The following is a 26,881-nucleotide window of genomic DNA, read 5'->3' as shown; positions in this document are numbered from 1 at the left end:
ATAGACAAATGTAACCAGACAGTTTGTCTGTGTAACATATCACTTCAATGATGTTGCAGTTGTATGACCTACAAATTCATGCACAGGGTATGAAATGTTAAGCTTTCACACACATGTTGATGTGAATTTTATAAACGGGCCATTGTGTGACTTGTAAAGTTAGAAATAGGATCTGGAAAGAGTTTATCACTTTCTCCCGGAAATCTATAGGAAAACAGGACACTTTCCTGAAGCACCATGGGAAAAGGAGATGGAACAGCTGCATTTTATAAATATTAGTATATCATAACCAGATATACTTTATTTGTTGTGTCATGTGTAATATAGGCCTTGTGTACAGGTACTGGTTGTAGTGTTGACAGTATTGTGTACAGTCATTGTATTTCAACAATATAATTATAATACCGTATATTCTCGATATAGCTGCTTAAACCACGTAGCTTTTCTGCTCATTGAAACTCATTCTTTCAACTATGAAGATCCATATTTAGAGGAATGGGTCATGTTAGTTTTTACCCTACTCTATGCTTTTGTCAGAGAAAGCTATAGAGTTACAGAGCTATTTATAATAAAGGGATTGATACGAAATACATAGTATTATGAGTGCTGATTTCTCAAATATTCGAACCCGTTGCCAGGTCGATAGTTGTTCTAAATATAACTGGGTGTTAGTATTTGCAATTATAAATTGTTTAATTTAGTGTTTGTCTGCGGCTACCCTATAATGTTACGATTTAATGATCGGTGATATTAACGTGTCCACCTGTTGTAGTTTGCAACAACCTTTTTCTTGTGAGATTAAGAGAGTCATGGCACTGTTCCAACTTGGCTGAACTGTGAATGGCTGTGACTGGGTTACCAAGTAACCTGTATAAATAACCGTTGTATGTGCAGGAAAAGTTCAGTACTGGTACTTGTAGGAACATGTGATTTAATTTTTTGTAGGACAGTCTTTCAAATTGACCCATTTTATGTTGGCATTGAGACCGGAAGTGACAATAAAATAAGGGATCAAGGATGTGAACTGTAATGTAATGTGATATAGTGTGTTGCCACAGATTTGTGCAAATCTCATTAATAACACAGTTTGTGTTGACACAGGTTGATGTACTTGATTCCTCCCAAAAAGTGAAAAGTTCAAGACAAAATAAAGGCCTTTTTTTTCAAGTCTTGACGAATATTTCATTGAATTAAATAACATAAAACAGTAGCATGATGCTGCCGTTTGTACATTAGTAATTTAGTACCACAGGTTAGGTTTAATTTACAATTTTGCGCTACACAGCAGACTTCTTTTCTTTATTTTTTTGAGGTATAAAAACATGTCTGCCATAAGTTTTAAAACTAAGTTTGTCAATTCTTACAAATAATACAATGTCACTTTTAAATCAACTACCAGGGTCCTCCCCAGAAATATATACAAAGTTGTTGCATTGCTTCCACTCGATGATTAACCCAAAATCGAAGTAATTTTAAACAACAAAGTGATCTTTCGTTTTTGATAGAAGAAAATTGACCACAAGTATTGGAACTTTGTATGTATGGTTTACTGCATTTAATACCAATGTTTCTGTACTTCATATGAAAGGGATTTAGATGGATATATATGCATGCTATAAAAGACATTGACTGTTGACCTCAGTCTGGGTGAGTATCTGATCTTCGTGTGAAAATAAGCCTGAACTGGAGATACACTGACTGTGAAGGAATCCAAGATTGTCTAATCAAGTCAGCGAACGGCTACTGTTACACGGGTATTGGAGCATCATTCTGATATAAACTGGTGTCTTATCATAGGGAGTTATTGTAATCAAGGCGAGAAGTTGGTCAAGTGACCCAATATGATGATGATGAAGACTTTAAAATACACTTGTTGCTTCTCATAGAGTTTAGTAGACAACCATGAATACCAAATACCTGCATGAATGTTTTACTCACTAATAATACTGTTTTACACAACTTATCAGTTACTAATTCTGTACAAATCCAAAAATCTAAATTACATCAAGTTGTTGTCATGATGAACAAGTCTTTTGCAACAATGGCTGGTGTGAAGTTGTATCTCGGACCCATTTGGGATGACATTTTGAAGTCAGTGCATATACATGTATGTATGCATTACACATGAGGATATGACAGCTCGCATTTACTTTTAAATTAAGATGTCACACATATTTACAGTGCCCTTCCACTATGAATGATGTAGTCCTGAGCAAGATGTAGTACACATAACAGAAACTATTGCTCCAGATATGATGGATATTTTCAAACACACTTGAGCAGTGTGTTGGGAATACTGTGTATGTATCGGATGTTTGGAAAGCTAGATCACTGGGTTGATTTTAGCCTAGAGACTTGGCTATCTTGTACAGCAAAACCGTTCTGGAGAAGGACATTTTTAAGCTAGAAAGCTGGGTTACACACTATGGTTCATTGTTAATGTGTTACACATAGTATTAGTTGGTGTACAAAAAGATTACTGGAAATAATTTTAAAAGTCAATTCTTGAGCCCCAGAAACCCTTTCCTTGCTTGTAGATCATACGTAATTTCATTTTTGAAGTTATTTGAATGGAGGAGGAGTCTGTAGTAGAGGGAGAGGTAATCTGTGGTAGGGGTAGGGGGAGGAGTCTGTGGTAGGGGTAGGGGAGAGAGGTTGTCTGTGGTAGGGGAGAGGGAGTCTGTATTATTGAGAGAGATTGCATTCAGTAATATTAAGTGAACATGACATGTCCCTTTCCTGACTTGAGTAAACATTGTTCAAAGCAGCCTACTTGAAGGTGAGTATTGTCAGAAATTCAAGCCATATTTGTACTGTTTCTACATATAGTAGAGATGGATAGCATACAACCCAAATGTGGTGTGAACTTCATCAAGTTCATGTTTAATACTTGCACAAAATGCTGTAAAAGAACAATTCTTTCTGTTCATTATTATTATACTTGTTAAGATATATAATTACACCAAATGAAAACATATGGTAAACCATAGTATTGATTTAATTAAATATTTGTTCCAAACACAAACTTGAAAATTGTTACCTGAAAATTTCGGCTGTATTGTACACTTCCGTCTTTGTCATTATTATATATAATATATAGCTCCTGGTTATTATGCAACAGGGAAGCCATGCTTTACCGGGACGTGGGTGTGTGTATGGACGGGAAAGCATGGAGTTAGCGATGTTAGATATCCTTTAATACTAGACTTTATAAGCTATTCATAGCCTGTTTAGGACTGTTGTCACCTTGAGGTCAGTATATATTCATGTCTTAAATATCATGTTTTATCTGAAAATAGCAGTATAGCAGGATTAGGAAGGAGGGGAAGGAAGTGTTATTTTTAGTTTAGTACTTTATAATAGGGAAGTTTGTTGTGCAAGAATGTGTACAAGCTTTTGAAGTTTTGAGGTCAAAGGTCAGTTATTTTGGGATTTAAATAAAGAGCAAGTCTTTGTCTTTCTAATCTGTGATACACTGTACATGTGTAGTAATGCATGAAGAATAAGCATCAGAAATGATCTGATTGTAATGGAGTTCCGATACTTTAAGATACACTATAAATGCTTTGTTTGCAAGCAACGAGTGTCTGCAATTGAAGAAATGGTTGGTTGGCAATGAAAGCATTTCAACTGGCGGAATGGGATTTTGTTGGAAGTTTGAAACCTGTAGTCTGTGGTCTCATAATGATACTAATTGCTACTGAATGAGTTTAATCAATGGAAAATGGAGCAGTTTGGCTTTTTAGTGGTACAAAAGGTGGATTGTTGATCACAATTTAGACAATTCAGGTTGCATGTCAGACTTGTTAACTGAGCTGAGTTAGGAAGGCAATAACAGACCATTGACTGGCTGAAGCTATTGCTGGGTCATGTTAGGTGCCTACTTGAAATTGGAAGTTAGATTCAAGTGAAACTGTGTTTGAACAGTCAGGGCTGTCTGTTTTGTAATCGCCACAAAGTTGACATAGTTCTTTGCTAGGAGAATAAACTGGCTTTTTGTTGGTGTGAGGTGTTTGGGCCAGTTATTTCAATACTAGTATGCCCTCTCCTGCTCGTTGTAGGCGTGCGATTTCGAGGGGAATGAGTTAATTTGATAGTCACGTAAAAGACTTCTCTGATTCATGGAATTACTAGTATATATGCGGGCCATATCATTGCGTACATGTAGATGCTTTGTGTGACCACTGTCTATGGTGTGACCTAGTAGCTACTGTATTTGTATGTGGGCTGTGAATCCTGTTACACAACTGGTTTCACCATTGTTCAACATCATGGTCTTGGTTTAAACACATCCACCAGTACAGAGCAATATTATCTTTTGACCGCCCTTTTTTACAAAGCAATTTCTGGCTTCAGCTTCGTTACTGATAATAACTATTTTCATTTAACCACTACCCAGAAATAGTAAAACAAAAATGTTTTTGTGGAAAGTGTTGGAAAAAAGTCATAACGAAAGTTTGAAGGATTACAGTAAAGCGGTCACCACCACGTTGACCCGTTGACCTCAATGTACCATTAGAAGGTCAAAGATCACCTTCTTTGAGACTGTGGAATTATATTGACCCAGACAGTGGTATGTCTACCAAGTCTCCCCCCACGTGAAGACTGTCTACTGGCCCCAGATCTGCACCCTGTTTCAGCCAAAAACTGTCGTAATGGAAGAAAAGTGTCCTTTTTTTTTAATGACAGCTACATACCATGTAGACAAGGTATCGTTTAGGTTATTATGCCAGTAGTGATTACTAGTGTAAGAATCACTGATGGTATCAGGATTTTTAGGGTAAAAACAGATAAACCAAAACAAATAGTAATTAAAAATGTTTTGTATATCTGTCAAATGATATGTAGGTAATGATTGGCTTATTGTGCAATAGGCATAGCAAAGAAGAGAGGGGTGAATACACTTCTCATACAATAGGACATTCTCTGAGTCTCAACTTCAAGTCATCTTTTCAAAATGTACAGATCTACAAGTTACATGGTTGGCATCTCGAACAGACGTAACTGATCTTGGCATGTCCCTTTAAATTGCCGATATAAAAAAAAAGAGCCATGATGCAATTAGCACACCTGATCAATACTTGGTCCATGTGACAACAGATTCACATCAGATAACATCTCATTCATCTTATCAATCTAGTCCTGTTTTCTAACGATATCGTCATGGTTTTCTTCATCTTTTATCTTGTTTAAAATAAGCTGTGGTATACTACATATACAAAACCTTTAGTCCAATGTCCATCAGTCTTGCTATAAAATCTTTAATATTCTGATATTTTAGGGACAAATGACAAAATGTCATTGCAGTGATTGTTTTGGTCTTTTTCACAGATATATGACTGATTTGCATAGTTGATACTGTTTGTATAGTGTATAGTCACACTAAAATGTTAGATCATGATGTGGATGTTTGTACAGGCAATTGGGAAACAGTGACAAAATTATTTTATTTTGCCAGTACATGACAGCAAATGTCCATTACGTGTGAAGATGATTTGATCTCTACAGTGATTGTTGTCATAATCTAAGCAGCAATCTGAATTGCAGTCTATCTTTAGGATCTCAAAGACTATTACAAGATTTGAATGCCAAGGCGAATCTGTGATCTTGAACATTTGGTTGCTGTTGGGTACAGCTGTTTGTAGCATTGCTAATCATAGAACTGTTCTTGTAATATAGATTTAAAAAAATACAGATAGGAGAATCTGTCCAATATGATATTTTCACAGCAGATGCTGCAGACCATGTGTACGTGTGATATACATGTACTGTGTACATGTACATGTGCTTTGGTTTATTAAGTTGTTGATATATTTGAAACAAACATGTATATCGGACAAATAGTGAATAGATGTCTTGACTGAGCATGCGAGTGTACATGTCAATAAGAGTAAGTCAGGTAGCGTGGGTACAAAAAATTGCACTGAATTCGGTGTGTTCAGCATACTTCTTGATTTGCTGCCGTGATGGTGTGACCTAGTTTCTGACATGACACGATGACTCAATGTTCGACTTTGTTGAAAGCGGTACTATAGAAATAGGTTTGTTAAAGAACAGTCAGGGGGGTATCTTAGCGAAAGGGAAGAGTGTTCCCTGGTTTACTATACAAATCTTGTAGTATTTGTGTCGACTGATTGCTTATTGTGAGGGAGGATCTGTATTTGGAGTCAAGGGGAGGGGGAGCAAATAACAGGATTGGAAGGGTTGAAGTGTGGTGTTCACATTGTCCGATGTGTCTCTGTGGGTGGGGTTCACATAGTCTGACTAAAATTTCACCACCGCCATGAAATGGCTTGCCTACAAGTGACCTAGACTTAATATTTATAGTGGCCATTGTCCATGAAGCCATAGTGATATAGTACCATGGTAGTAGCAGAGTATTAGGTAGGTCATTACAGTACTATAGGTTAGACTAGGTCAAGGTGAATTTACAAATATAGTTCCTTTGCATTGCTTTGTGGCAGTACTTCACCCTGGATGTAAAATTTGCATCATGACATCCTAAGCCTAACTGAATCTTGTATGGTATCATAGCAACAATCCTAGTATATCAGATCTTGGTTTACAAATGAAGAATGATGTGTTGTTTTCTGTCGTGTCAATATTTCACTGTAATTAATCACAACTGTAATTTACATGAGGGATTTGATGTGTTATAGCAAAACAAGATTTGACAACCATAACAGAGGATGTATCTCAGACTCGGTCACTGTAGTCTTATCGATTGTGCTGGAGTTTTGGCTAGGGTTAGGAATTTCAGGAAAAAGGATATACTCATAACATCTACTGGGATGGGGATCGTTTTACTCAGAAATGACAACACTCCTGTTATTCATGTTACAAAGTACCCTCACAAGGTTTTCTCCAGGCCATTACCAAGCTCAATTAAGTTTCTTCAACCATGGCTTCTTGTAAACAATATCCCCCTAATTTACATAACAACACATTTTATTTTATTCAAATTTATCATAATACTCATTATTTTCTCAGGGCAAATGCTGCACAGAACTTGCCCAAGGATGAGTCATATGTTAATAGTTTGGAGTGGGAATTGTAAGAATCAGCCTTTTTGCCCTCGTACCTTTGATGTGTTATTATTGTACATTAAAATAACAGTCGTCCAATGGGATGTTTTCAATACAGGAAGGGAATTACTTGTTGAGATCTTGTGTAGAAACGTAACTTCCTGTTTATTACTGCAAGACGTTGAAATCAATTTTTGATTACATTTTCTTTAGTAGTAATGATGCCTTAATAATATAGTAAATTATTATCTGTCATTAAAGCGTTGACTGAGATGTACTTTATTAGATTGTAATGACTCATTCTTATAATTCTCTAATCTTTTATATTTTTACTGACAACTGTCTGTAAATCTGTCATACTGTCTATTTTCATCATATGTCTCTTAAGGTTATGGTTTCATTTCTGAAATGTAGTTGTAGAACTCAAGATGGGACATCAAATTCAAGAATATCTGCCTCTTCTGACAGAAACCAAACAAGTGTTTGTATCTTGGTATTTTCTCATTTCATCTGTTACTGCACAATGTAATTACTGAATCTTTCTCTCCATTGAGTCCTTTTCAGGCTTGAAATTAGCAATAGTTGAGGAGTACTTAGAATTCTAAACCCCGTGTCTAGACCACCAAATTTATGAGGTGGTAGCCTGGTAGACCAATAGAAATCAACAGGAAACTGTATGTAAAACAATTCACTTGGCTAAAATCTGACCTAAGCATAGAAAGTTGAGCTGTACTTTTAGTTTTAGTTGTTACAGGGAATAGGAAGTGAACGGAGTGCACTCGGATAACCCTGGACACATAAATTAGTAAAGACATCTCTGTTCTATCACTCAGTTTGAGATATGAGACATCCTGAGGTTAGAGGTCAGAGGTCAGAGGTCATTCATTATTCCATACAGTTTATGTGAGTGGAGCTTCAACTGGTTGCAAACCCCATCCCTATCAATGCCCCAAAACCTCTCTTTTCCGTAACCATTTTGAACAAGTTTCAGAAGTAGAGCTTAGCAGTAGTCCAAGGGTTATTGACTACCAAATTTATAAAATGGTAGTTCTGTTAGTGTAAGACCAATGGAAATGAATAGAGAACTAGTGTAAGTTCTGAAACAGTTCACTTGTATATATAAGTATACTATATTATATATCTTGACTACCAAGTCTGTGTGATAAATTTGAGCCCTTTGAAATGAACATGATATGAATTCATGACATTTTTACACACTGGTTATAGCTAGGTTTTGTTTATGTTCTACAAAACTTTCTTTCCAGGTATATTGTTGTTTTTTCAAATTTTTCAGAAATTTGATGGAAAGATTTCAATATGAATGAAATCTCATTAATACTGGAAATGTTTTTTTTTTTATCTCTAAGAAAATTACAGCAAAAAAGAACTTTTTAAAACTTTTTAAAGATGTCTTTGTTCAGTTTACTTGATAAAATTTCATGTGTTAAAATATTAATATATGCAAAGGACAGTTTGTCTTGATAAATAATTAAAACTACACCTTGTTTCAATGTTTATGAAATGATTTGTTTTAATGTACAATTATTTTGTTAATACACACATTTTGGTACAGCTGTTCATTGTTACATACAATGATAGAAGTATCAATGTATGTAAACGATCACCACTAAAATATAAACACCTACACATCTGTTCCAAAATCCCAGTTTATGAGTAGATACAATAGTGACAGTGCTTCGAATATGAAAATGTACAACAAACAGATCGCACGTCACTAATTCTCTCTCTCAAGCTGGCCAATTATTAACTCGTGGGGGCGCTGTTCACACCAGGCCATCTTCATCCATAGTGCTTGTGTCGTGCAGATTCTGTTTACATTTACATAAATTTTCCGTGTTTTCATCATCATTTTCATCCATAAACAAGACTAGAAATGTACAGAGGTGGCAGGTATGGCTATTAGAATGATTATACTTGTGTACTGTTTGCTGTTAAAATGTTGAATTCATATTTGGGTGTTGTGATGTGGATTCTTGCACGGAGAAAAGGTTAGTCTCCGTATACTCACATCTTAATTGATTCACATTATAGATGTTTCCTACAGTGTGTACTGGAAGGACGTTTCATAATATACTGTATAGTCCACACTTGATCTGACGTATTTTAATTTGTCAGATTGAAAAGCATTTTTGTTGTGTCGTAGGCAAAGAGATTATTTTAGCATATAGATTATTTGATGCTATGTAATCTGGGATGGTGATTTAAAAAAAAACAAGGTCGGTTGTTTAACCTTAGCAACCCTTTCCTGTTTATGTCGGTTTATGTATTCTTCAACTCTGTATTACCTAGATTGCGTGACATCCAGGTGCTTGTATTTTCTCTGAAGCTGTTACAGCAGTTTAGATCCTAATTATAATAATTGAAATGTCATTTTTTTATGCAACAATTACTACACTGATTAACAATCTATAAAAAAACAAACCAGATTATAAAAATATAATGAAAAACATGCAAATTGCTCAGCACTGTATTGGTATGTCTATCATGTCGGTCAAAAAAGTGAAATTTTCATGGGTGCAATTCTGTTGCTTGTTCTGCTGAGGTTATCATTCCAATGTATTGTTAGAGATTTATAGCCAGTCGTAAATTGTCAGATTTCCCGTTTCCATTAATTTGGATTCTAGGAAAAATCTAGATTACAAAACTGAAAACCTCAGATAATTGCTGAAATAGTAATTCAGCCATCCAACAGAGTTTGCACGGCATGACATTCATTAATGTATAACATGTACAATATGTAAAAAGACAGGGTTTGGATGGGTTAAGGAGAGTAAAGCTAAATGTGTGTCACCGATAGATTTGTATCATAGCTAATTAGTATTATATATACATGTATCTCTCTGTGGTAGCTTTAGAATGTCATTTTCAGTTGAAATGGATACAAGTTATGTATGAGGAGGGTGTCACTATGATTTGTAGTCATTATCCGTGAAAACATTGACATTGATTTACACAAAAATGTCAAAAAAATTTGAATTGAACCCAGGTTAGGATTGAAATGAAAATTTGTAATGACCTTGTCTTCATTTCTATGCTTACACAGTAGTTAAAGGTCGTCCACAGCATGTTTGTGATAAATGGAGCCGTCACTGAACAAACGCATGGTCTCCAGCTTAGTACATGTACATGTAGGTATTTTGATTCTGCTTCAGTGAAAAACTTGGCTAAACATGATTGCGTATTTGCAATGTGGCACCATTTGCAATGTGGCACCATTTCATGGACAGGCTTTATGTGTATTAGTGAAGGTAAAATAAAGGGAAAGAGTGCGACATAAAATTATATTTTGTCAAGACTGAAAAATGCATATCTTACATAATGTTAGTCAAAGTGACGTTAATTTCTTGGGGAAAAGAAGGATTACTTCTATAAGTCGTTCCCTCCAAAAAAAAGAGAAGAAAATGAAATGAGTACAAATTTAGAGAAAAAAAGGAAAATTTTGTCAAGCTGGTTTTTAGCCATAACATTTTTGTTGTATCTGGCAAGCTGAGTTGACATACTCTAGCAGAATTAAGCCTTTTCATAGCTGACTTGTTCAAACGATGAGCATTTTAAAATCAAAGTCATGAAAATATTCATAAAGGTGACTATGAATTTTAGAGGAATTTATTGTGTAGTTTTGATCATCTAGGTTTTGTATTATATCAAACTATGAAAGCTGAGCTGATCACAAAACTGGTTTGGTACTTCTTTTTATTTCAAAAATGAAACCTGAACTGATAGAAGACATCGTACCCTTACACCATGTGCAGACTATAAAATGTGGTTGTTTTATTGAAAATAGAAGTGCTTTCTTGGTGATAAATCTGTCACTCCTACAAGCACTGTTTAGTGTCCATTTCGTGTTAAACTACAGATTGCTTTGCCACCATCTTGCTGTAATTTTGATGTGGCCTTGAATAATGGAATTGAAACTCCAAATTTGTTGATGTAGAAAGAAAGGTGGAAGAACAAACTGCACTACATCATACATGAATGAAACAAATCACAAATCTGCAATCCTGTGTCAAAAAAAAGTGCAAAAGTATCCAAAATCGTTAGGTCGTAAAACAAGAATGCTAACGATACTTGTTACTCATTCCTATTCCATTGTGGTTGTATAAATGTGTTTATCAATGCAGCAAACTTCCACATTTTCAAGGAATGATACTGCATTCTCCTCATGCAGTTGATTGAACGTAACCACCAATCAGATATCAGGACTTGGACATCCAATCACCTTTCAGTTCTCACTTGTAATTAAATAGCAAAAGAGCATTGAAAGGTCACCAAGTGAAGTAACTCATCAAGCAGCTAGCAGTGTATATAATGTGTACACTGTTCGAAGACCTTGTCAAACCAACATTGGCCTGTGTTCTCAGTGTCCAAATCAAACCCTAAAAAATTCTCATGCAATTTTTCTAGTTATACTTGGTTTAATATCACTCTTACACTATATGTTTTCAGTATTTATTGAATTGTAACGTATACAGGCTATTTACTGATTCAATAAAACCTGGAGAAGTTCACTGCTTCAAAGACAACTATAATACACAAGATTTGTAAATGTAGAAATGGCAAAGTATCAGCAGGTTAAATGTATCACCTTCTGGCATTTTCATTATTTAGCATAACTGAACTGATAAGGTTCAGTAGTGCTATAGGCATGGTGTGGTGTCTGTCTCTGTGTGTCTGTCTGTCTGTCTGTCTGTCTGTATGTGTCTGTATATAGTTTGCCTGTCTGTCTCTGTGGATATGCATTCTGAAACCTCACCGATAAGATTTAAACATTCTTAGAAACCCCTTTATGAATACATGAATACTTAGGATTTATGCATTTTAAACCCCTTAACTTGGCCAAGATTCATGCATTCTTAAACCCCATAGCTTTGCTAAAATACAATAGTTTGTTATGGCGCTATCTTGAATGCTATAGTAAATGTGGATTATCCAATGTACCAAGTAATCATTGTGTACTTGGCTATAATTTCACACCACATACAGGAGTTTTTACCTTTTGTTAATGCTTGACATCTCTGAAACAGTGTCAGAGACTTGTCAATATTAAAAACAGATTAAATGTGCTTCATATACATTGTAGTATAATGATATAAAAGGCTTTTTAAACCCCAGTAGGCACTACCCAGATCCATCTGTGCATTCACCCTCCTACTGATATGCACCAACTGATTTCAGCAAAATCTTGCGTAAAGGTACATGTAACATGCTATGTGAGACATACATGTATGTATGTCACTTTGTTTTATGACCGAATCAAATATGGTTGTTAAATTTCACAATATGCATGATAACTTTGGAGGTATAATATGTAGCGACTCCATTCAAGTGCCTACACCCATATTATCAAATGTGAGTTTTCTTATAAGACCCTGACCTTTTGACCTTTGACCTTGAAAGTGCCAAATTTGGATTGTTTTCATTGCTTTTTGAATAAAACATTTCAAGTGATATTTTAATCATGTCTTTGTTTTTACTATGTGAGGCATATGCACATCACTTAATTTCATGACCTTAACCTGACTTAGTAAAATGGAGGCCAAGTCTGCAAATATACCTAGCAACAAGACCACACCCATAGCAACAGTCATAATGTATATCGCAAAGATAACATCAAGGATTCATAGACAAGTGAACAAATATTCCAAAAATGTATGCAAATATGTCTAGCAACATGACAACACCCATAGCAACAGCCAAATGATTGTGTGTGTATTGCAAAGATAACAGCAGGGCTGATTAATAATATTAATGGCAATAATCATTCAATAAATAAATACCTCTATCTAGCATGGATCACCATATGGCTAAACATTTGTAAAAATGTACAGTTGTGCTACAACACCATTGGCGCTATTTTGTATATACATGTATTGTAAGTTTGAATACTTCATCTTTGAATACCTCTATCTGATGATACTTAATCTTTCTGTCGAAAATTTACCATGTTACAATCTGAGATTTACGCTGAAGATGGTAAGAATATTCTGTAATGTGAGTTTGGACTAGAATATGGTGCCTTTGTAGCATGTACTAATTTTGTTAGCCATCTGTATATGATCTGTTCAAGATGTCACCAGAGTGAGAATTCTATGACTCCATGAAATAACAATCAATAGCGTAGTGCCCAATGTAGCCAAAGACTTGTCTTGGTGACAAGAAGTTGTTGGTGCAGAGAGATTGTTGAGATTGTACACACAAGAATAAGTCTCTGAGCTATAAATTGACTGTCATGGGTGTGTATATTTTCCCAAATTATGTTCACAAAATGGACAAATTTTACAGTGCATCAAAGGGAAACAGACCAGATCTATTATACTTTTTTCCTGCTATTTTTGTTTCACTTGAAGCATGACTTGTGTTGTTTCACTTGCAAGTGACAATAGTCAATGCACGTGCACAGTTTCTGTTTGGTCATGGCATTTTATCACAAACAACTTTTTGGAGTGTAGAAAACTTGTCATCTAGTCGTTCATACAAAATAGAGTTTGTGTAAATATGACGCTATCGGTTACTCAGTTTTTGGACATATGTATGAGTAAAATTATATCAAGATTAGATACATGTTGTAATTCTTCATTTCTTCACAATAATAACACAGAAAAATGTTCCAAGGTATGGTAATTTGTTTAAAGTCATATTTGCACGTTGATTATTTGATCATGAAAGTTCTGTTAGGTATATAGGTCAGGGCTATGCTGAGGTTGTTTTTCTATTGGTTAGATGGTAGATTTGTTTCAAGGTAAAACTGCTTGTAGAATGTTATGGCAGTATCGTCCTTGTACTTATTTCAGTCAGTGTGAACGGTATTGTTAATAATGATATATAGTGATGTTTATAGACAATATAGTTATCGTTTTTGGCAACCATACAATGACAGCAATGTTAGTAAAGTACCGAATGCACGTATGCTCAGACACGTAGCATCATTTAGTTCATAGGTCTGACAGGATTAACATGTCGTAGAATGCTTAGAGATGGTAAGAGTCTGTTTTGGTTGGCTTCCATCCATCGTGAATCATTGCCTTATTCAGACAAAAGATGTTTCAGTACATACAACTTTCTCTGACTAATTCTCGGGTTTTTTTTTGCCAGTTGAAAACTACACACCATTCATAGAAAGTGTTTGATAATTGTAATTTGCAGAGTTGCTCGTCTCCTAGTCATCAGTGGTACTGTGTATGGATTGATGTCCTTGTGTAAACAATAAAATGAATAGTTTCAAATCTGCACCTTGTCATTTATCAACAAATTCTAAATTTTGTCAGATGCTAAAGTTTATCACTTGTACATGTAGGTCATCATATACACACTATATATAGCAAGCATAACACAAATGTTTAAGTAAAAAATAACACCAAATTTTTTTTTAAAATCTCTTTAGTTACTAGAGCTTTAATTCTCAGTTTGCTTCTGTATATCTCTATTTGACAAGAATCTGTTGTGGTTGAATTATTGTTATTTTCTTCTGGAATTTTTGTTCACAGGTAAAATTTTGTGCATAATGTGGATTTCTGATTTCTGATAAACTGACAGATTGTGTTTGTAGAGATGTATTGACATAATGGCGTTAATTGATATGTTGCCACTGGCAACCATACCATGCTGTCATCATCTGTCCTTATATCTTCGTTGTTTCCAGGGCAACAAAATGATGGCTTTTAGAGCAGTGTAAAGAGAGTAGAGAACAAAATGGAGGTAATGATATAAAACCAACAATCCCACCACAGCAACCAGCTGTTTCAGGAAATTTATTTTTCTTAACCTCTAGCATACATATAAGTAAATGTGAGACACTTTGGCAAGCAGGTCAATAATCATGTATTTTTTAGGTGCCACACTTGTTAACACTTTGATTGAATAATGCCCCAAATGTGATCACAGTGGGCTAGTATCTACTCCAACACCACCACCACCCCTTGCTCTTGATTTAATCTAATTCCTAGGATAGAATGTTGGGAAGGAAGGGGGAGGGACATTTGTTGTTTAGCAGTACAATAAATTTGACTACTCAGAGCTTGAATTTAACCCGTACCTATACCTAGGTTTAGTAATCAGATTTAGTCAAATCAACTGTTCCAGCAACAAAAATCCTTTTCTAGCGATTTCCATTGATCTAACAGACTATCACCTTATAAATTTGGTAGTCTAGGTAAGATGTGTAGCACTAGTAGGCTATTTGTACTGGACTACTGCTAAGTTGGCCTGACAGGTCTGCCAGGCCTTCTAAGTTTGAGCCCTGTGTTTAGGTTGGGCATACAAAAGGGTTTTGCAGCACACTTTTTGCACATGTCAACTGTATGTTACATGTAGTCTAGAACTGTATTTTTAAGACACTTGCCGTGTTACCGTAATTTGTGAAAACTGTAATAATTGATACCTACAAATGAAGCTGAGCAGTATGAAATCTGGTTTAATACAGGATAATATGGCTGCCTATCTGAATTTAAATTGCAGCTTGATACATCTTGTGCATCTGGCTTCAGAGGGCCACAACTGAAAGCAATCACATCTCATTTTGAATTCTTTGGTAATCTAAATCTTGACCAGCCAATTTGACTGGTTCAGGAGCATGAATGCCACTGTTTTTATGGCAGAGTTTTAAATTTGAATGGTTGATTCCAAATCCGTATTCAGCTTGTCACAATAGCAGTTCCATTTGGTGGTCGTTACCCGATTAATCACATCAACAAGTTCTCAAAATACTGTAGTATAACTGTACAGTAAACCAATAAATCTATTCAAAATTAGGCCATTGTTATTACAGGATTCATTATCTAGTTTACATCTATTCAATTTTGAAGGTAGGATAGGATTGATCATAAGTAATGTATTAAAAGTCGAGGTACAGTATCCCCCTAATGTGAATGTCATTTAGCCTTGTGTGAAAAATGGCACTACTACCAAATTTGAATGTGCGGGTACCAACCATTGTATCCCAAGCTTGTGTTCAATAATGCTAACAAGTAGAGCCAATTCACATTCAAGATTTTAGGCTCCTGTATGAGTCCTTGACCAATTCACATGGTAATTATCTAGGGTTGAGAAATAGTTGGGGGTCACACTAAATAAGAGAGAGGTCCAGGTCTTGCATTGGCTTGGAGCTATAAAGTGGACTGGATAGAATTGTATTTTGTTTAAGCGTTGTCAAACTTAAGTCATTAATTACACATTGGACAATGGAACCACAGTGTTTAATAGAATGTGTGGCTAACCACAATCCATGTAGCTATGTCCTCCCTATTAGACACCTCTGTAGTAGTCTGGATGCCAACATGGACATTGGTTTCTAACTAAACCCCACGTCTGGTCAAAGTCCCTCAATCAGCACAAAAAGTTGTTCATCCAATCAATGCACCCCTACTGTTATAGTGACATAACAGTGTATAAGTAGCATCCTGAGCTGAATATACCATATTTTGGACATTACATAACTGCCCCCAATAAATACTGATTTTTTAAGTGTGCATGTACATGTAACTTTATGAGGGACTGTGTTATTGGTTAGAATTTTGTGATTAATTAACAACTTTGACTATACTGTGAGTGGAGGTGTAAATGGTAATGGTACCGTATTGGAACTAGACTACCTCTTTAGCAGGGCCTACTGATTTAGTTTCAGTGGTTAGTTTTCAGTTCTGTATCAAAGCCATACCTACTGACACGAGTCTCTGTAGTATGTCGGTCCAGGAGTTTCATTCACTGGTTTAGTTTTAGTGGTTTAGTTTTCAGTTGTTTCGATTAATTTGACTGTAAAAAGTACAATTTTGAATTGATAGCATCACCAACATGTACTAGACTGTAAGATATGTCATGTTGTTCATCTCTATCTGCCAGTATTAGCTGATAGTGTGACATGAATGTCTTCTTACAGAATCATGTACATGCACACCATAAGATTATTCTATACAAATATTAGTTTTGCTCCCTTTTTCTATTTTTTTTTTCTAATTTACCTTGTAATACATTTCAGGACAGTTAAAACATTTTTTTTATTATAATCAACCTGCCACAAGGTGTTCCGATGAGAAACCTTGAAATAAAAAGGGTTGCCCTAGCTCAGTTACAATACAATGTATGAGGTCTTGAAATTTACAATTTACATGTTATACCATAGACCTTTAATTATATTGGTCATGCTTTTCAGCAAGAATACAGTGGGTAGTGTAAGTTTTACACTGTGGGTGGACTATGGAATGAAATGCAATATGGAAGTTAGAGGCATTTGGCTCAAATTATCAAAAACGTGGGAAGGCAAATCTGTCCACATTTTGTGTCGATGTCTTGTAATACACACTAAAGGACAAGTAATCCCACATGGAATCCATACAATGTTTTTAAAGACATTTTTGTGTTATTGATATTATGCTTCTGCCTTCATTTCATTGTAGATAAGGTTTGGTCAGGGGAGGAAGATTAATTTGTGCGTAGGCTTCAGTTTTAACACAATCTTTAGATGAAAATAACAGTAATATTTGGCTAGTGATATAGGCTGTCATTTGATAAAGTACATGTAATGAAGATTGTACATGTTTAAATCTGAATATTAGTATAGTTTGTCATTTTGGGATCTGGGGCAAAATATGTTAAATTTGTCAGTATGAACCTTAACGTTGCTATAGCAACCATTTTGTGATTCTGAAAATACTGTGATAGACAGCCTTAGAATAGAATGTCCCTGTGTGAAATTGATAAAAGAAAGTTATTTCCTCTCCACAATCCATGTACAGGGACATATGTTATCTTGATTTTATGTGCTATTAAAACAGGAAACAACACAACAGGGAAAAGCAATATGTATCATTGCTTCTAGAGGTACAAAGTCAGAAGAAATTGCCCAACCACAGTACTAGTGACTGACATCACAGGTCACCATGATTTGAACGATTCATTTTCACTGACATGGAGTACAATTTAGTAAATGCATTGTACCAGTCTTCAGACATGTTGTCAGCATAGGAAAGGATCTACATTGTATTTATCATGATTGTACATTCCGCAGGGGTGAACAAATCATTTTGTGAACTGGTGGTCCCTGGACCAGTGCCTTAAAAAATCCAGTGGTCCTGCTGAAAGAATTAGTGGTCCCAGGTCCTGCTAATGTGAAACATTAAAATCTTACTTATGAATCTGTATATTCAGATGACTTTTTAACACAGTTATTAACAGTAAGGTATTGGTCCGGTGGAATAGACAAGGTAAAATTTATGTGATCCATGCAAAAAAATCACTAGTCCCAGACCCAGGACCAGTGGATTTGTTCACCCCTGACTTACCAACAAGTAAGTCATGTGACAGTAAGCATGTCATGTGACACAGGAACCATGGACATTTCCCATACAGAATACATACAAACATAGTCTGTAAGATATGACATTTGTGCCAAGCCATCAGCCAGCACTCGTGGCATGGTTTAGAAGCCTGATAGGGGTGAACAACAGGCAAGTATCTTACAGTCTAACATAATCTAAGCCTTGACTCTAGGCTGAAACTATGCCAGACATTCTGCGACATTACATGTATTTACTGGAGTCATACATGTAAATTGCACTCCTCATTTCTCGTCTAAATGCTTCACTTTTATCCTATTTATATCATTTTAGCCCAATTTATATCATTTTAGTTAGATTTGAAGGATATGATTGTTGGCTGAAAATGACAAAGATTTAAGGTTAGCTATAAATAGCAGAAGTTGATAGTTTAGCAAATTTTTCCCCAAGAAAATGTGAGATGAAAGAAAAATACATGTAGATACACTTACAGCTACATGTAAAAGCAGTAGGAGTGTTCATGAAACTACATAATATGTACATGTAATGATCAACATTGTTGTTTTGGTCAAAGACAAAATCACTTTATTGCTAAACTCAGCAGGGTTGTGCATAGACTGTAAGATACGTCGTGACGTTTCGCCCTCACCGGCCTTAGGGGTTGCTTGATGTTTGAGGACACCCCGTCATGGCGTACCTTACAGACTAGGTTGTGCATTGAAGAAAGAGTTTTGTTTGTGTTGATTCAGTCATTAAAAGTGTTGTTGTCTTATCAAGTAAAGCAACAACCTTTAATTTGCAAAATGATCAACTCTGATAGTACAGCCATGTATATGTTACTTACAGTCTACTGGCAAACACTGCCTGGTTAAGCTGTAACATCTGTATCAGCCAGAAAGACAAAAACAAGACATGACCAGGACCATGTGGTCGATAATAAATTGTAATGTAATGTACACAACTTTTGCACTCATTCACAAAATCAGTGCTAGTACGTTGACGAAATTATTTTGAAAATTTATTCTGAAAATCAGTCTGTATATCATTCACATAATCACACATTGCACTCCTATCATATTTTGAGTCTATGGAATCAATAGTGTCTAGACTTTGATCTGTTTTATCATTTTAAATACAAGGGTATAGAAATTGTTTTTTCATTTCAAAGATTTTAATTTAGCCTAAAAGATTTTGCCGTAAAATAACAGATTCACTGATAATAGGAAACATCGGCTTAGAAAATTTATGTAACCCTGCCTCCAAAAAAATGATTTCGGTGAATGTACAACCACAGATAGTTTTTGATATTTCTTAGATACATATATGTCGGATGTTATTTTTCATACATAATAAAAAGGGGTTAAGAGGTGTAAATCTCAAGCATTTGTGGATGTTATAACTGCTGTATTACTACAATTATACCATGCACATGCCAGGTTCAACAAGAAATATGGAATATATACTCCTAATATATAAACCTAAGGGTTGTCACTACATGTCTAGTGACTTTAAATGACAACCCCCCACCCCCCCACCCCAGGTCACTCATATTTTCCTTGGCTGAACAAAGAAAAATATTGGGAATAATAAATTATTGGTCTCTATGGTAATGAAGACGAGACAAGGACCTGATGAAGTGGCTCAAAATGTTTATTTGCCACTGATATTTGCAGAGATGATTTAAACATGACTTGCCTACGAATCTCGCTATGGATCTCCTTTGACATTCAAGACATACACGCAGTGCCAGCCCACACATTACCACTTCATATCATTGTTACGCTAAGCTTTACCTACCGACAAATCACGACATCACTTTGTTGACGTAGAATAAAGACATTGCTGTTGGCAAGTCTTTTAATTCTTAGAATCTAACTGAGTTGCTGTCTCATCCACATTTAGTCAATGTATCCGATCGGAAACAAAAAAATGTATATTCGCATGGATTTAGTTGTCAATATGGTACAAGAAATTGTAGATGGAGATCTTTTAGTTGTCGATATGATACAAGAAATTGTAGATCCTTTGCATGGATGAGATAATTTAGTCAATTCAAATGATAGGATACAATGTTTAATAAATGCCATGGATTGTGGACATGCATGTTAGACATCATACCATTCCCATATGCCAATGTCTTTGGTTGGCAGATTGTACAGTGTAGTACACATGTAATTGTAAGGAAGACCTGTTACTAATTGCTGTTATTATTATAAAACGCATAACCCATCAATTTGGAAGACCTGTTACTAATTGCTAGTATTCTTATAAAACACACAACTCAACTTGGAAGACCTTATACTAATTGCTAGTATTTACTATAAAACACACAACTCCTCAACTACGAAGACCTGTTACTAATTGCTAGTATTCTTATAAAACACACAACTCAACTTGGGAGAACTTTTACTAATTCCTAGTATTCTTAGAAAACACAATCCATCAACTTGGTCTTACAATACAAATGTACTTGTAAAATCCATGACTATCAGCAATGTACCTTCGGAATAAGCCAAAATGTCATGCTGTGAGTGAAAAACCTTAAAAAGGTTAAAAAAAACCTCTTTTTTTTACCTGGCGAGTCGTCCAGTTTAGTCGTGTAATAGGAAGAGCAAATTTTGATGCATCACAAGGATATTGCTGTGTGTGGATGTCTTGTCATAGCTTAGGTAACGCTGGCTAGTATATGTGTGCTCTCTAATGAAAGACCAACTACATGTACATGTATTTTGTGTGGTAGTACATGTACAAGTTGTGTTCAAAACAGGGACATGTAGTATCTTATGGATTGTTTGCCTAAATATAACGTTTCGACTTTAAATACAAAATGTATATTTCCAGTATCTTTTTGGAAAGAACACGAGTGTGTGTGTACATTACACTAGCAGGATTGCTGTGATATTTTCCCAACGAAAACAACAATCTAAGCAATAATAGTTAATACATGTCCCTGTGGATCAAAATGGATTTCCTTGAGAGTCATCGCATAATAAGGATAACGGAATCCAGTGTCGTGAGAAATTGATCCAGTGTCGTGAGAAATTACTGTGCGTCCGACTGTCAATACGATACATATGATATGGACATAAATTACAGTTCTATTTGTTACATTATATCAGTCACTATACTGTACTCGTATGTTTTTTTGGCACTAGATTTATTTTAGCTGAATTTTTTTCTTTGGCACTAGATTTCTTGTAGTTGAATTCTATTTTTTTTGGGGGGGGGGGGCACTAGATTTATTTACATACATATAGGTGCAAAATCTGTTTCCATGGAAATGGAAATCAGTTGGCTAACATACTTTACTAGTTGTCATATTTCTATTGAGCAGTTGTGGAAGGTGTCGACAAAACAGTTGCTGTGAAAACAGTGGGTGGATGGAATAAGCTATTTACAAGGTAGTGTCTACTTTCCCCATGTACTGTCTGCATCTGACACATCCCCAAATTTTCCTCAAAGCCAAAATAAATATAGTATATAGTAGGAAGGTTTGAAGGTCATGATATGTCAGGAGTCCCTGAGTAGGTGTTGACATGTAGTACATGTGCAAGAGCTGTGCAGTTATATAACACCTACTCTAACTTCTATTTCCTATTTGGTATTCATGTGTTAGTACCTGATATTTGCTTTATCAAAATTGTTGTCAAATTCAACTGAAATACTTGCTTCCCAGCCACAGAATACATTGCTTTGTGTAGTTAGAAAAATTCCAAAGAAATGCCTTCAGAAGAACTGACCAGGTTAGGCAAATTAAATTTTTTGAAAAATTTGTTTTCAAATTAACATTGTTTGTATAACCTGTTTGAGGATATTTTTTTTTTGTCAAATCCAGCAGAACACAAACATTGTTGTTAATGATGTTATTATTTGGCATTCTCTGTGTATGTTATGTTCTTTTTGACTGACCTATGTATGGTTGTGTATCCTAAGGTTGTTATGGAAACCACTGTTGCTATGGAAACTGCTGGTGTGTCCCATCATATGCATCAAACTAATGAAGCCATTCACATGTGTGCGATTAAATGATCATAAACACATGGTGTAGTTATACAAGTGCATACTGAATGCTGCAAGTCAGTGGTATGCTGTAGAAATGATAGGAATAGAGGGGGGGGGAGTAGGTTTGCATAGCATTGCCAGTGTTGAAAGAGATTCAGTGAATTTGATGTGAGGCTGGACTTCTGGCAAACTGCCAAGTCTTGTACAGAAAGGTAACTACATTGTACATGGTAAGAGTTACATAACACATGATTGTGTTATTGGCTAGTGTCCACCACTTCTATCTCTAATTATGTTACAATCAGTGTAAATATATATATACCAAATATTTAGTCCTGATTGCTAGTAGTCTAGCTAACCTCCAACAGTATTTGTATTAGTCTGAGTAGTTTTGGGGAAGTGGATTCCTTCCTGGTGTGTCTATAGTATAAACCCAATATTCCAGTACAAATCCTGTCTATGTAAACCATTCATTGTCATGTACATTTCAGGGCTGAAGCATGTTTACAGAAACTTTAGTAAAATGACCTTTCATTATTGATCTACTAATACATGTAATAAGAATAGTGAGACCACAGGGACTGTTTCTCATGTTAGCCGGGCTGTTTTTGTGCCCCAGTTCTTAAGACTACACATATCTTAAAATCAATATGGTTCCTGGTTGTTGTAGCACCTATGTTTCAATCAAAGCACAGCATGGGTAGATTAAAGGTTTCACCTGGGCTTATTTTGAAACATACTGTCAGAGAAATAAACTTGCTTGGCTGATCGTAAGACTTCGCAGTTTGATGGTTTCTACTCATCTAAGAATGAGTTTTGCTGGCTTCTATCATCTTGTTTATAACCAGTGTAGAATGAATTTGCTGGCTGCATATTAAATTATATCAACCTCATTTCATAACAATCATACACAATGTAGTATTGAACTGATAGGTTGTCGCCTTAGACAGAATGATAGTCTAGAGTCCCTATACGGTATCGTTATGATTTAGAGACCATGTCGGCATCCAGACTAACAAAATTATTGCAGTTGTTATGTCACAACCAAGAAATGCACCTGCCATTTGTCTCCAAATTTGATGTCTTCAGAATCATTTACATGTAGTGCTAGTGCTGTATAGAAGTGCACCAGTAGGTAGCGCTCTCCCTTCTCCCCTCCTGTCCCCTCCCTCCTCCAACTGAGGATGTGATCATTCTTATCATCACATACAGATGATCAGACCATAACTGAGTTACTGTATTTTTGGAACTTCACTTGTTTATAATATATAAAACATACATAGTTGTAAATGTACGCTTCTGGAAAGGATAAGGATTTGCAGAAGAAAATACTGACAGTGGTTAAAGCAACATGCACATATATTTTCTTACTTAATTAATATACACTTTGTCAAAATTTGGTGTATGTTTTTTGCAAATATCATCATAGAGGGACAGAACTACTGGTAATGTTTACATTATTTGGCAGGGACCCCCTTTTAAATTTACACTTTTTTCTTTGAAAAATGAAGTGTGTCCTTGGAACTTGTATACATGTATGTATTTGCATGTCTTTCAGTGTTATAGAAGTGTGCTGTCCTTGTGTGTGAAAATAGATAATGTACACTTCGGTATTCTTGAAGGTTTATTGCTTAATACTAGATCAGTTAGACCCATTACACTTCTGATACAGGAAAATCAAGCATGATTAACTGCAAGTAACATTTCAGTCTGTGTTTTCGCTATAGGTTAGTGATAAATTCCCAGTAACAAAACAGGAATAAGAGTTTTAAAAAATAGCGTAGTTTGCATAGAATCTGTCTTAATTTTGTTTGGGAACCATGGTAGGTTTTACCTGCTTTGTACTTGCTAGTCTGTAAGATACAGACATTCATGCCATGCTATCAGCCAGCACACATCGAAGCCTGATAGGGGTGAAAAACAGGGCGTATCTTACAGTGTAGATACTTGCCACCTTTAGCAAAACGTTGGTAGAGAACCCAGGCTGGTAAAATGATGTTACCTACTAGTACTACAGCCACCATTAGCAAAAATACTTGCCTGTCCTTTGATTATGATACAATAAGTGAACTAAAAAAAAAAATGTCTAAAAATGTATGCAGATGTTTAGAAGAAATTCAATGGATTTTACCTGAAGCAAAATTTGAATGATACATGTAAATATAGACACCAGCTTTGAAGTTGCTATCTACACTTTTAATGTCTCTCTAGTAGATTTAAAATCCTGCCCCAAAAAATTATAGTTGCATTTGAATAAGTAACATATGAAAATTGACTAAGTCTAAAATGAACCCACAGGCCATAAACATTCTTGTTGAAATATATATAAATATATATAGTGTTAACGTGAGCTTTCCAGTTGTTGGAATGCCACACAGTGAGCCCCAACTGTCATTCCAGTCTGATAATTTTGATTTATTACACAGAGAGATCCCCAAAGATACCAGTTGTCTAATATACAGACAACTACCCTAGGGAATCTTGTGTTGAATAGCGCCCTCTGTTGACCATTTAGTAGGCAGTGTAGTATTTGTCTATGCTATCATTCCATGTGATATGCTAGTGTGTGTCTGTCCTATACAGCTGATATGGGGTTACTTTACCGGTTCACTCATGAGATAATGTTTTTACATAAAGATAGACACAGACTCCAGACTAACAGCAACAAGTATATACAGCAGGATTCTTTACAGAATCACATCAAAAAGTGATCAGCAACACTATCTCATTTCCGCCATTATGGCACTCATACTTAAAGGGTACAATTTTATGAGTTCTTATGTATAATAATGTTGTCATTTTGAAATGCAGTATAATTTCCTCTTGAAATCAATTCTTTGAATCAAAACCAGTGATTTTTGTGTATGAACAATACATATACTATAAACCTGGAAATTTTTACTAAAAAAACTTATTTTCGCTAATTTCACTGGAATTCAAAAAGGCAAAAATAAGTAGTGCCTAAAATGCCATCTTTTATATGAACACAATGTGCCAGGCTGGTAAGTTGTAAAAATTAGTCTTTGAGAACTAGCTGAAAACTGTAAAAGTTTTGGAGTAGTGAAAATATGTAGATGTACAGTATAAGAGCTTGGCATATTGATTAAATATTGTATATGATAACCTGACTGACCTGTATCTTTTGTTCTGTTTTCTTGTGCAGGAACCGGGTGAAAGGCGTTGTAATAAAAAACTTGCCACTTACTTCAACAGAAACAGATGCAGAAAAACTTCTTTGTACATTTGGTGGTAGGGTTGTCAGGTGTGAAGTAGGTATGTAACTTGGTTCATAAATGAAACAAAATGTCACTGGTACTGTAGTCGGGTAGGCACAAATAAACCTTTATGTCGGAACTCCCAATCTGATTAAAATCTGATGTAGGGAACTTGGTGTGATTTCCTCCTAATGTTATTGTTGTTTGTTCTTTTTTGTTATGTGAGTACCTAAATTGTACATCTGACGCAATACTATAGCCGAGGAGTTCTTGTACCGAATCTGCCAGTACTTGCGAGTAGCCAACCAGAATCTGTCTTACAATATAACACTCTCATTTGAAATTAAACAAACAGAACAACCAAACAATAACGATAACACCGTTGTCTGTGCTCTGTGTTTGCACTCTCTGTGAACAGAACCTTCTTAAGAACTGTAACTGTTTCTTTCGGCAGATTACACATTCTCATTCGTTGAGTAAATCCACACAGTGCCCGCGTTTTGTATGAGAACTATGGCATTGTGTCAGATGTATGTACAAGGTGCTCAGAGAGCAAAATAAGGACACACAGTAATAAAAGTAGGAGGTAAATAAAGAAATCGATCCAGGTTGCCTACATCAGATTTCAATCAGATTGGGACTAGGCGGCAAGACACAAAGATAAAATGTGTCATGACCACCCTATCAGCAAGTACTCAAAGAGCAGACTGGTGAGGGTAGAACGATATGACATGTCATGTCCACCCTATCAGCAAGTACTCAAAGAGCAGACTGGTAAGGGTAGAACGATATGATGTGTCATGTCCACCCTATCAGCAAGTACTCAAAGAACAGACTGGTAAGGGTAGAACTATATGACGTATCTTGGTCTATGCTGGGACTTGATGAGTACATTGCTTTTAGTTCAAATTGAAGACACACAAGTCCATGTTGTGCAAACCAGCATTTTAATACTTCCAGACATTTCAACTGTGCTTTTCCAAGGGCTAATGTTAAAAGGTTGATGCAGTACAAAACTCGCACAAATCGCCAAAGGTGATGTGATAAAAAACTTTGGCAGGCAGTCTTGAACTGCATCAATCTGTTACCATAGCCCTTGAAAAAGATCTGTGTACAGTTAAAACATTGGGAAGCTCTTGGTATATATAGTCAGACTGGTCTGTGATGCAGGGCTCGAAATTAACAGTAGTTCCATGCCCACAGACTGCCACTTCTTGTCATGAGGCTACCATAATTTGTAACTGGTAGCCCACTCAGGCTACCACTGATTACGTGATGAAGATGGAAGATTTATGGACATGAAAGTATTTTAATAACACATATATTGCCAATAGAGGAAATCTCTCTTCAG

The 26,881-nt window shown here is 35.6% G+C and overlaps 1 protein-coding gene and 1 non-coding gene across 3 annotated transcripts in view; both read left to right on the top strand.

Moving 5' to 3' along the window:
* The window catches only part of LOC144434002 (insulin-like growth factor 2 mRNA-binding protein 1), a 44,649-nt gene that overhangs the window by 3,153 nt on the left and 14,615 nt on the right, over positions 1-26,881 (top strand). For both annotated transcript variants that reach the window (XM_078122439.1, XM_078122438.1), the window contains exon 3: positions 25,479-25,588. In XM_078122439.1, the coding sequence (XP_077978565.1) occupies positions 25,479-25,588 (110 nt within the window). The remainder of the gene's footprint in view (positions 1-25,478; positions 25,589-26,881) is intronic.
* On the top strand, positions 11,892-12,034 carry LOC144434736 (small nucleolar RNA SNORA14). Its single transcript, XR_013480854.1, has one exon. It is a non-coding gene; the product is annotated as a small nucleolar RNA SNORA14 (small nucleolar RNA).

Source organism: Glandiceps talaboti, chromosome 4 (genome assembly GCF_964340395.1).
Source record: "Glandiceps talaboti chromosome 4, keGlaTala1.1, whole genome shotgun sequence".
Classification (NCBI taxonomy): domain Eukaryota; kingdom Metazoa; phylum Hemichordata; class Enteropneusta; family Spengelidae; genus Glandiceps; species Glandiceps talaboti.
Note: the sequence above shows the minus strand (reverse complement) of the source record. Positions and strands in the feature narration are given on the sequence as shown.